The sequence below is a fragment of the Salvelinus alpinus genome, chromosome 11, assembly GCF_045679555.1.
Source record: "Salvelinus alpinus chromosome 11, SLU_Salpinus.1, whole genome shotgun sequence".
Lineage (NCBI taxonomy): Eukaryota > Metazoa > Chordata > Actinopteri > Salmoniformes > Salmonidae > Salvelinus > Salvelinus alpinus.
The window spans coordinates 4,205,274-4,217,939 of record NC_092096.1 but is presented as its reverse complement, the minus strand read 5'-3'; the positions used below and the strand labels follow the sequence as shown (position 1 = coordinate 4,217,939).

General features: G+C 44.4%; 2 protein-coding genes and 1 long non-coding RNA gene across 6 annotated transcripts in view; 1 reads left to right on the top strand and 2 right to left on the bottom strand.

The window, feature by feature from the left end:
* The window catches only part of LOC139533491 (uncharacterized), a 254,324-nt gene that overhangs the window by 119,245 nt on the left and 122,413 nt on the right, over positions 1–12,666 (top strand). The gene's annotated exons all lie outside the window — the stretch shown is intronic.
* Positions 1–12,666, bottom strand: part of LOC139533493 (uncharacterized) — a 254,354-nt gene that overhangs the window by 119,814 nt on the left and 121,874 nt on the right. The gene's annotated exons all lie outside the window — the stretch shown is intronic.
* crebl2 (cAMP responsive element binding protein-like 2) lies at positions 59–3,044 on the bottom strand. Its single transcript, XM_071331542.1, has 3 exons — positions 2,788–3,044; positions 2,343–2,540; positions 59–2,045 (listed from the first exon to the last, which is right to left on the bottom strand). Exons 1-3 carry the CDS (start codon positions 2,800–2,802, stop codon positions 1,914–1,916), a joined length of 345 nt encoding a protein of 114 aa, XP_071187643.1. The 5' UTR covers positions 2,803–3,044; the 3' UTR covers positions 59–1,913.

Sequence of the window (12,666 nt, the reverse complement as noted above, 5' to 3'; positions counted from 1 at the left end):
AATGAATATTAATGAGTGTCAAGCAGACTGAATGAATATTAATGAGTATCAGACAGAATGAATGTCTATTAATGAGTCCTTTTTTATTGAATTACCTTAGGACAATAGAATCATAATTTGTAAACCAAAACAAGCTACTATATTTTGGTTGCATTATGGTGAGAGAGCGTGAGTAGTCTAGACCTCGATTAGATACCACACGATACAACGTAACGTTACTGAAACACAACATAGGATGAGCAATGCTTCGGCAGCACTGTTCTGGTGAGGACGTGGCCTCATTCTAGCCTTTCACACAAACAAGAGACTTGAACATCTCTACAAAATGGCAAATAGCTTCTCTGCCTGTCAGACCTTCTATACGTTCTACAACATCACACTACAAAACCGGGGAAAAAGGGCTTTCTGTGATCCAATAAAAAAATATAAATAAAAACTAAATCCAACATACAGTGGTGTATGTCATTACATCATCATCTCTGCAGATACATGTTCGTGTTCCTTTTCTGCTATGACCAGATCTATGTCCCCAATGGTGCCCTATTCCCTATGTAGTTAGTTTAGACCAGGGCCCTATGGGAACCTATTCCCTATGTAGTGCACTACTTTAGACCAGGGCCCTATGGGAACCTATTCCCTATATAGTGCACTACTTTAGACCAGGGCCCTATGGGAACCTATTCCCTATATAGTGCACTACTTTAGACCAGGGCCCTATAGAACCCTAGTCCCTATATAGTGCACTACTTTAGACCAGGGGCCTATGGGAACCTATTCCCTATATAGTTAGTTTAGACCAGGGCCCTATGGGAACCTATTCCCTATATAGTGCACTACTTTAGACCAGGGCCCTATGGGAACCTATTCCCTATATAGTGCACTACTTTAGACCAGGGCCCTATGGGAACCTAGTCCCTATATAGTGCACTACTTTAGACCAGGGCCCTATGGGAACCTATACCCTATATAGTGCACTACTTTAGACCAGGGCCCTATGGGAACCTAGTCCCTATATAGTGCACTACTTTAGACCAGGGCTCTGTTTAGGGAATAGAGTGCCATATGGGATATTACCATAGTTTTGCTCCTTTCCAAACTGAGTCATAATAACCAATAAAGGTCAAAGAGTAAATCCTTATTTGAAGGTGAATATGTGCTTTGTTTTGGCTGAATGTCTAGGCCAGGTGGGATTGAATGCACAGCCTTAAACCCTTTCACTTCTTCTGTCTTGGTTTCATCCATGTACCATTAAATGCTTCCTCAATTCTCACATATAGAAGCTAAAACATTGCGACAAGGAAATTAAAAGGTGCAATAATACAGGCAGTCTAACAGTGTCTATAGCTGTAACTAAATACAGGCAGTCTAACAGTGTCTATAGCTGTAACTAAATAAGTCTAACAATATATTTGACATTACTAAGATTAACGAAATCCAAGTGTTGCAATAGTGAACCACGCAAATCAGACCAGTAAGGTGGATTACAACTGTAAATAATATGAGCTATTACTCTGAAGGTCCCCCAGCGTTAGTAATGATATGTCTCTCTGACACTTCTGTTGCTGTGCGTCTCCTCTGGAGGAGGGGGGGGGGCTGAAACAGACCGGTGAGACACCGCTTCACTCTCCGTCACAGAGGCCTTATCCAGTGGAGCAGTCTGGCATGACAGACTGAGTACCTACTGCCTAGCTCTGGTCTGGAACCTTTCAACAGACAGACTCACTCTGGGTCGTATTCACTAGGGCAACAAAACGGAAGCAAACAGGACCAAAAAAGGGGGTAGGTATTATACGAACACCCTGTTTTCCATTGCACAACGTTTGATATAATTTCCCTAATGAATATAACCCAGGTCTGCACACCTCTAACAAAACTGACAGTCAGACTAGTTCTGGTCTGGCACTTCTAACACATTAGCTCTGGTTGCTGTTCTTCAAGCTCTTGGTGGAGGAGCTCTGGGGAGGCTTCTGTTCGTCTCCCGTCAGCAGGGCCTTTATCTCAGACGGGATCTTGCCCTGGTCCATGGCTGTACACCACTGCTTGTACTGAACGACAGGGAGAAACAAACAGAGAGAGTTAGATGACAAGAGTTGGCTGCAAAAAAAAAGCTGTGGTCTGGAAACATCTATTTAGCTACACAGCAGCTTGTTTAGAATGTTTTTCTATATTAGTGATGTGGTTGTCAGTTTCTCCAGAAGTTTCTACGGGATGGACTAGGCCGATAAAGAAAATAATTCAAATTTTTGTGAAATATCGTCGGATTTTTCAACACCAAATGAGTGGTTTAGATAATTGACGGGAATAGCTGGTGCATTTAGGAAGAATGGGTTGATGGAGTCTACCATCTCCAGCTCCTCCCTCAGGGCGCAGATGGCCCTCTCCTTGCTGGACACGAGTTCCTCTAGGTACTGATACCGGAGCTTCTTCCTGGCTCGGCACTCCCGGGCGCTCTGCCGACTCCTCTCTAACTTCGCTTTCAGATCAATCTTAGCGGGTTTACGGCCACGTTTACCGGGTTTCTTGACTTTGCCTCCCACCATCTATCGAGATAACAGCAGAAAGAAAATACACAGTGCCTTGTTATTCAGAGACTATAGTTAGCTACAGTACCGAACCTCTTGTTAGAGAAGAAAACAGCAATTGTGTTCATCTGAGATCGTTGGCTGTGAAAGACAATCCTCCCAATAGTAACAATACACCAGAAAAGCATTAACATTCATGACTGATTTAAGCATAAAAACATGTTTAACAATCGTCTAGCTAAACTACATGCAGAGAACCGCGTACCTTGCTGTCATCCATTTTGGTCAACACAAGCTATCTATCGAGGGCTGCTAGTGACGCAAATTCCAGAGTTCTCAAGATGGATGACGATCAAATGAAGACAAGTTGTGGATTATAAAAATATAATTCCACAAATCAACACATTTTATTAGAAGGAAACATTCCTGCAGCTTCGTGTTCGACAGCGTTTTGTTGCACTTTTCTACTCCAATGTTTTTAGCACAGCGACGCTTCCTGTTGTGGTAACTTCAGCCGAGCCCCCCTCCGCTAGGGATTCTGGGATTTTATGTTTTTGCGTGACTCAATCAAAATGACGTTTTCTGCATACCAGGGTCATGAGAACTACAACTACCATCAACCATTACGAAAATATGGGTGGAACCAAATAATATTCTATCAAATGGGGGCTGTGTGAGGATCCTTGTTCTCTTCATAATAAACGTCAATAAAACGTTTTCACGTTGCAGTATAAGGACAGTATCAGTCTGGAGCAAGTCATTATAGTGTGTATAATTATGGTAAGATATTCTCAATTACATACACTACCGGTCAAACGTTTTAGAACACCCACTCATTCAAGAGTTTGTCTTTATCTGTACAATTTTCTGTATTGTATAATAATTGTGAAAACTATGAAATAACACATATGGAGTCATATAGTAACCAAAAAAGTGTTAAAACAAATCAAAATATATTTTCTATTTCCGATTCTTATTTCAAAAGGCACTTGCACATCTGAGCTATCCTTTTTGCAGGTGCCTGGTAACAGTTGAATAAGATGAGAGAGAAGAAGAAACCCGCACGCTGTTATCACTGCTCTTTAATAAGCTTTACGTAACGGCCTCACAGCCTTCGTCAGAGCTCTTGTGAGTTTTTTTTAAATTAGCACCCTTATGTAGACTTAGCCCAACCCACATCCATTCCATGCATCGAATTGGGTTGGAGTCGAGGGAAAACAAATAAGTGCTACCAAATATAACAATATTAATTTAATAAATATTCAAATAAAGTGTGTACATAAAACCTATTAAACACGTCTGTTAAACCACAATGAGGACATCGACCTACCAAGCAAGCTTTCATAAATCACAAGAATATTTGAGATTCTTAAAATAGCTACACTTTGCCTTGATGGCAGCTTTGCACACTCTTTGCATTCTATCAACCAGCTTCATGAGGTAGTCACCTGGAATGCATTTCATTTAGCAGGTGTGCCTTCTTAAAAGTTAATTTGTGGAATTTCTTAATGCGTTTGAGCCAATCAGTTGTGTTGTGACAAGGTAGGGGTGGTATACAGAAGATGGCCCTATTTGGTAAAAGACCAAGTCCATATTATGGCAAGAACAGCTCAAATAAGCAAAGAGAGACGACAGTCCATCATTACTTTAAGACATGAAGGTCAGTCAATACGGAACATGTCAAGAATTTTGAACGTTTCTTTAAGTGCAGTCGCAAAAACCATCACGCGCTATGATGAAACTGGCTCTCATGAGGACTGCCACAGGAAAGGAAGACCCCGAGTTACCTCTGCTGCAGAGGATAAGTTCATTAGAGTTACCAGCCTCAGATTGTAAAGGAATACCCAGAGTTCCCTCTACTCAGAAGATAAGTTCATTAGTTACCAGCCTCAGATTGGAAAGGAATACCCAGAATTCCCTCTGCTCAGAAGATAAGTTCATTAGTTACCAGCCTCAGATTGTAAAGGAATACCCAGAGTTCCCTCTGCTCAGAGGATAAGTTCATTAGAGTAATCAGACTCAGATTGGAAAGGAAGACCCAGAGTTACCTCTGCTGCAGAGAATAAGTTCATTAGAGTTACCAGCCTCTGAAAATGCAGCCTAAATAAATGCTTCACAGAGTTCAAGTAACAGACACATCTCAACATCAACTGTTCAGAGGAGACTGCGTGAATCAGGCCTTCGTGGTCGAATTGATGCAAAGAAATCACTACTAAAGGACACCAATAGGAAGAAGAGACTTGCTTGGGCCAAGAAACACGAGCAATGGACATTAGACCGGTGGAAATTTGTCCTTTGGTCTGGAGTCCAAATTTGATATTTTTGGTTCCAACCGCCGTGTCTTTGTGAGATGCAGAGTAGGTGAACGGATGATCTCTGCAGGTGTATTTCCCACTGTGAAGCATGGAGGAGGTGGTGTGGGGCTGCTTTGCTGGTGACACTGTCTGTGATTTATTTAGAATTCAAGGCAAACGTAACCAGCATGGCTACCACAGCATTCTGCAGCGATTCGCCATCTCACCTGGTTTGCGGTTAGTGTGACTATCATTTGTTTTTCAACAGGACAATGACCCAACACACCTTCAGGCTGTGTAAGGGCTGTTTGACCAATAAGGAGAGTGATGGAGTGCTGCATCAGATGACCTGGCTTCCACAATCACCTGACCTCAACCCAATTGAGATGGTTTGGGATGAGTTGGACCGAAGAGTGAAGGACAAGCAGCCAACAAGTGCTCAGCATATGTGGGAACTCCTTCAAGACTGTTGGAAAAGCATTTCTCATGAAGCTAATTGAGAGAATGCCAAGAGTGTACAAAGCTGTCATCAAGGCAAAGGGTGGCTATTTGAAGAATCTCAAATATAAAATAGATTTTGATTTCTTTTTTGGTTACTACATGATTCCATATGTGTTATTTCATAGTTTTGATGTCTTCACTATTATTCTACAATGTAGAAAATCATAAAAAATAAAGATAAACCCTCGAATGAGTAGGTGTTTAAAACTTTGAATAATCATTATTATTATATTATTATGAATCGCACAGTTAGATTGCTTGAAATACATCTCTAAGCTCAAAAATAGTTCACATTGACTGTAGTTAGGCTTAGGGCCATAACCAGGGTTCGAGTTTTAGTGAGGTAGGGTTCTGGGTTGATATTGAGTCTGGGACAGGGCAGCAGGGCTAGGGTTCTGGGTTAGTAGTGAGTCTGGGACAGGGCAGCAGGGCTAGGGTTCTGGGTTAGTAGTGAGTCTGGGACAGGGCAGCAGGGCTAGGGTTCTGGGTTAGTAGTGAGTCTAGGACAGGGCAGCAGGGCTAGGGTTCTGGGTTAATGGTGAGCCTGGGGCAGGGCAGCAGGGCCAGGGTTCTGGGTTAATAGTGAGTCTGGGGCAGGGCAGCAGGGCCAGGGTTCTGGGTTAATAGTGAGTCTGGGGCAGGGCCAGGGTTCTGGGGCAGGGCCAGGGTTCTAATAATGAGCCTGGGGAAGAGCAGCAGGGCTAGGGTTCTGGGTTAATAGTGAGTCTGGGGCAGGGCAGCAGGGCTAGGGTTCTGGGTTGATATTGAGTCTGGGGCAGGGCAGCAGCGCTAGGGTTCTGGGTTAGTAGTGAGTCTGGGACAGGGCAGCAGGGCTAGGGTTCTGGGTTAATAATGAGTCTGGGACAGGGCAGCAGGGCTAGGGTTCTGGGTTAGTAGTGAGTCTGGGACAGGGCAGCAGGGCTAGGGTTCTGGGTTAGTAGTGAGTCTAGGACAGGGCAGCAGGGCTAGGGTTCTGGGTTAATAGTGAGTCTGGGGCAGGGCAGCAGGGCTAGGGTTCTGGGTTAATAGTGAGTCTGGGGCAGGGCCAGGGTTCTGGGTTAATAGTGAGTCTGGGACAGGGCAGCAGGGCTAAGGTTCTGGGTTAATAATGAGCCTGGGGAAGAGCAGCAGGGCTAGGGTTCTGGGTTAATAGTGAGTCTGGGGCAGGGCAGCAGGGCTAGGGTTCTGGGTTGATATTGAGTCTGGGGCAGGGCAGCAGCGCTAGGGTTCTGGGTTAGTAGTGAGTCTGGGACAGGGCAGCAGGGCTAGGGTTCTGGGTTAATAATGAGTCTGGGACAGGGCAGCAGGGCTAGGGTTCTGGGTTAGTAGTGAGTCTGGGACAGGGCAGCAGGGCTAGGGTTCTGGGTTAGTAGTGAGTCTAGGACAGGGCAGCAGGGCTAGGGTTCTGGGTTAGTAGTGAGTCTAGGACAGGGCAGCTGTGAAGCAACGCTAGGGTTCTGGATTAACCAGGGTGAAGTATAACAGTAATTGCAAATCACATGTCCTCATTCCGTGATTATAATGAAGAAATATAATTTAGTGGCCCGGTCGGTGTTGGACCGATCCAAGATGGTTTCCCCTGCTGACTGATGAGTGTGTTGGACCGATCCAAGATGGTTTCCCCTGCTGACTGATGAGTGTGTTGGACCGATCCAAGATGGTTTCCCCTGCTGACTGATGAGTGTGTTGGACCGATCCAAGATGGTTTCCCCTGCTGACTGATGAGTGTGTTGGACCGATCCAAGATGGTTTCCCCTGCTGACTGATGAGTGTGTTGGACCGATCCAAGATGGTTTCCCCTGCTGACTGATGAGTGTGTTGGACCGATCCAAGATGGTTTCCCCTGCTGACTGGTGAGTGTGTTGGACCGATCCAAGATGGTTTCCCCTGCTGTCTGATGAGGTTGTTGGACCGATCCAAGATGGTTTCCCCTGCTGACTGGTGAGTGTGTTGGACCGATCCAAGATGGTTTCCCCTGCTGACTGATGAGTGTGTTGGACCGATCCAAGATGGTTTCCCCTGCTGACTGATGAGTGTGTTGGACCGATCCAAGATGGTTTCCCCTGCTGACTGATGAGTGTGTTGGACCGATCCAAGATGGTTTCCCCTGCTGACTGATGAGTAGAACTGCAGAGAGGAGGTCCATGATGACATCATCAGAGTAATTATACGGAGCACTTTGAGGTGTTTTCTAAATCAGACATGTAGATGTCGTAATACGACAGGTTTTCTTCCGGGTTGGCACCTGGCCGTTGGTATTATCTAGTCAGTGACGGTGGAACTCCCTCAATATGGAACGTGTCATCTCTCTCTCTCTCTTTCCCCTTGCAATTAATTTGTGTCCCTTTTTTTCAGCTTGAATGTCGTGTACGGACAATGCCTTCATGTTGAAGTGCCTGGGGCCGGGGAGCTGAAGACTGAGGAGTCTGGCTGCCAAGTACAGTGGGGGCATGTGCACCTGGACATGTGTTCATGTTGACGTGCCTGTGGCCGGAGAGCTGAAGACTGAGGAGCCTGGCTGCCAAGTACAGGGGGGCATGTGCACCTGGACATGCGTTCATGTTGAAGTGCCTGGGGCCGGGGAGCTGAAGACTGAGGAGCTTGGCTGCCAAGTACAGGGGGGGCATGTGCACCTGGACATGTTTCTGCATCCCAAACTGCACCCTAGTCCCTACGTAGTGCCCTATCGGCCCTCTTCAACACTAGAACACTATATAAGGAACAGGATGCCGTTTGATGTTGTTTTGCAACGGGCCGACCCGGGCGTTGAATACCAGGATGTAAAGACAGAACCCTAATCTAACCCTTTGTGTTGGAGGCACTGTCACACATCAATTCTCCTCTGAAAGAATGAGCTTTGTTCACCCATCGAAAGCCAGAGCAGCTTACTGTATATCTGAGCCACAGAGCAGCTTACTGTATATCTGAGCCACAGAACAGCTTACTGTATATCTGAGCCACAGAGCAGCTTACTGTATATCTGAGCCACAGAGCAGCTTACTGTATATCTGAGCCACAGAGCAGCTTACTGTATATCTGAGCCACAGAGCAGCTTACTGTATATCTGAGCCACAGAGCAGCTTACTGTATATCTGAGCCACAGAGCAGCTTACTGTATATATTAGCCACAGAGCAGCTTACTGTATATATTAGCCACAGAGCAGTTTACTGTATATCTGAGCCACAGAGCAGCTTACTGTATATCTGACCCACAGAGCAGTTTACTGTATATCTGAGCCACAGAGCAGCTTACTGTATATCTGAGCCACAGAGCAGTTTACTGTATATCTGAGCCACAGAGCAGCTTACTGTATATCTGATCCACAGAGCAGCTTACTGTATATCTGAGCCACAGAGCAGCTTACTGTATATATTAGCCACAGAGCAGCTTACTGTATATATTAGCCACAGAGCAGCTTACTGTATATCTGAGCCACAGAGCAGCTTACTGTATATCTGAGCCACAGAGCAGTTTACTGTATATCTGAGCCACAGAGCAGCTTACTGTATATCTGAGCCACAGAGCAGCTTACTGTATATCTGAGCCACAGAGCAGCTTACTGTATATCTGAGCCACAGAGCAGCTTACTGTATATCTGAGCCACAGAGCAGCTTACTGTATATCTGAGCCACAGAGCAGTTTACTGTATATCTGAGCCACAGAACAGCTTACTGTATATCTGAGCCACAGAGCAGCTTACTGTATATCTGAGCCACAGAGCAGCTTACTGTATATCTGAGCCACAGAACAGCTTACTGTATATCTGAGCCACAGAGCAGCTTACTGTATATCTGAGCCACAGAGCAGCTTACTGTATATCTGAGCCACAGAGCAGCTTACTGTATATCTGAGCCACAGAGCAGCTTACTGTATATCTGAGCCACAGAGCAGCTTACTGTATATCTGAGCCACAGAGCAGTTTACTGTATATCTGAACCACAGAGCAGCTTACTGTATATCTGAGCCACAGAGCAGCTTACTGTATATCTGAGCCACAGAGCAGCTTACTGTATATCTGAGTTACAGAACAGCTTACTGTATATCTGAGCCACAGAACAGCTTACTGTATATCTGAGCCACAGAACAGCTTACTGTATATCTGAACCACAGAGCAGCTTACTGTATATCTGAGCCACAGAGCAGCTTACTGTATATCTGAGCCACAGAGCAGCTTACTGTATATCTGAGCCACAGAGCAGCTTACTGTATATCTGAGCCACAGAGCAGCTTACTGTATATCTGAGCCACAGAACAGCTTACTGTATATCTGAGCCACAGAGCAGCTTACTGTATATCTGAGCCACAGAGCAGCTTACTGTATATCTGAGCCACAGAGCAGCTTACTGTATATCTGAGCCACAGAGCACCTTACTGTATATCTGAGCCACAGAGCAGCTTACTGTATATCTGAGCCACAGAGCAGCTTACTGTATATCTGAGCCACAGAGCAGCTTACTGTATATCTGAGCCACAGAGCAGCTTACTGTATATCTGAACCACAGAACAGCTTACTGTATATCTGAGCCACAGAGCAACTTACTGTATATCTGAGCCACAGAGCAGCTTACTGTATATCTGAGCCACAGAGCAGCTTACTGTATATCTGAACCACAGAACAGCTTACTGTATATCTGAACCACAGAGCAGCTTACTGTATATCTGAGCCACAGAGCAGCTTACTGTATATCTGAGCCACAGAACAGCTTACTGTATATCTGAGCCACAGAGCAGCTTACTGTATATCTGAGCCACAGAGCAGCTTACTGTATATCTGAGCTACAGAGCAGCTTACTGTATATCTGAGCCACAGAACAGCTTACTGTATATCTGAGCAACATAACAGCTTACTGTATATCTGAGCCACAGAACAGCTTACTGTATATCTGAGCCACAGAACAGCTTACTGTATATCTGAGCCACAGAGCAGCTTACTGTATATCTGATCCACAGAGCAGCTTACTGTATATCTGAGCCACAGAGCAGCTTACTGTATATATTAGCCACAGAGCAGCTTACTGTATATATTAGCCACAGAGCAGCTTACTGTATATCTGAGCCACAGAGCAGCTTACTGTATATCTGAGCCACAGAGCAGTTTACTGTATATCTGAGCCACAGAGCAGCTTACTGTATATCTGAGCCACAGAGCAGCTTACTGTATATCTGAGCCACAGAGCAGCTTACTGTATATCTGAGCCACAGAACAGCTTACTGTATATCTGAGCCACAGAGCAGCTTACTGTATATCTGAGCCACAGAGCAGCTTACTGTATATCTGAGCCACAGAGCAGCTTACTGTATATCTGAGCCACAGAGCAGCTTACTGTATATCTGAGCCACAGAGCAGCTTACTGTATATCTGAGCCACAGAGCAGTTTACTGTATATCTGAACCACAGAGCAGCTTACTGTATATCTGAGCCACAGAGCAGCTTACTGTATATCTGAGCCACAGAGCAGCTTACTGTATATCTGAGTTACAGAACAGCTTACTGTATATCTGAGCCACAGAACAGCTTACTGTATATCTGAGCCACAGAACAGCTTACTGTATATCTGAACCACAGAGCAGCTTACTGTATATCTGAGCCACAGAGCAGCTTACTGTATATCTGAGCCACAGAGCAGCTTACTGTATATCTGAGCCACAGAGCAGCTTACTGTATATCTGAGCCACAGAGCAGCTTACTGTATATCTGAGCCACAGAACAGCTTACTGTATATCTGAGCCACAGAGCAGCTTACTGTATATCTGAGCCACAGAGCAGCTTACTGTATATCTGAGCCACAGAGCAGCTTACTGTATATCTGAGCCACAGAGCACCTTACTGTATATCTGAGCCACAGAGCAGCTTACTGTATATCTGAGCCACAGAGCAGCTTACTGTATATCTGAGCCACAGAGCAGCTTACTGTATATCTGAGCCACAGAGCAGCTTACTGTATATCTGAACCACAGAACAGCTTACTGTATATCTGAGCCACAGAGCAACTTACTGTATATCTGAGCCACAGAGCAGCTTACTGTATATCTGAGCCACAGAGCAGCTTACTGTATATCTGAACCACAGAACAGCTTACTGTATATCTGAACCACAGAGCAGCTTACTGTATATCTGAGCCACAGAGCAGCTTACTGTATATCTGAGCCACAGAACAGCTTACTGTATATCTGAGCCACAGAGCAGCTTACTGTATATCTGAGCCACAGAGCAGCTTACTGTATATCTGAGCTACAGAGCAGCTTACTGTATATCTGAGCCACAGAACAGCTTACTGTATATCTGAGCAACATAACAGCTTACTGTATATCTGAGCCACAGAACAGCTTACTGTATATCTGAGCCACAGAACAGCTTACTGTATATCTGACTCATGAGACCAGAAAAAAAACATGATCCATTCCTCATATCTAATCTACCATCAACCTTAAAACATGATCCCTTCCTCATATCTAATCTACCATCAACCTTAAAACATGATCCCTTCCTCATATCTAATCTACCATCAACCTTAAAACATGATCCCTTCCTCATATCTAATCTACCATCAACCTTAAAACATGATCCCTTCCTCATATCTAATCTACCATCAACCATAAAACATAATCCCTTCCTCATATCAAATCTACCATCAACCTTAAAACATGATCCCTTCCTCATATCTAATCTACCATCAACCTTAAAACATGATCCCTTCCTCATATCTAATCTACCATCAACCTTAAAACATGATCCCTTCCTCATATCTAATCTACCATCAACCATAAAACATGATCCCTTCCTCATATCTAATCTACCATCAACCTTAAAACATGATCCCTTCCTCATATCTAATCTACCATCAACCTTAAAACATGATGTAATTTCTGCTCTTAGATGTACATATTGTCTTTTACTAATTGACATGGTATAAACAACATATCTCTGGCCTACAGAAGCTTGAATAATCTTTAAGTCTTTTGTGGGCAGAGACATTGCCATGGATGTAAGATTATCTGAAATACTGTGTGATGTCATTGAATGGACCATGTACTAGATGTACTAACATATAGGTTTATTAACCATGGAGCTGTTTGGAGATGAAAGGCTATGTGGTTACCTCACCACATGTAGGTTTATTAACCATGGAGCTGTTAGAGGATGAAAGGCTATGTGGTTACCTCACCACATGTAGGTTTATTAACCATGGAGCTGTTTGAGGATGAAAGGCTATGTGGTTACCTCACCACATGTAGGTTTATTAACCATGGAGCTGTTTGAGGATGAAAGGCTATGTGGTTACCTCACCACATGTAGGTTTATTAACCATGGAGCTGTTAGAGGATGAAAGGCTATGGGGTTACCTCA

What these genes read in the sequence shown, in the direction of transcription:
- crebl2 (XM_071331542.1), bottom strand. An exon ending in TGAGGGAGGAGCTGGAGATG is followed by an intron (nt 2,046 to 2,342) that starts GTAGACTCCATC and finishes CCTGTCGTTCAG; the next exon opens with TACAAGCAGTGGTGTACAGC.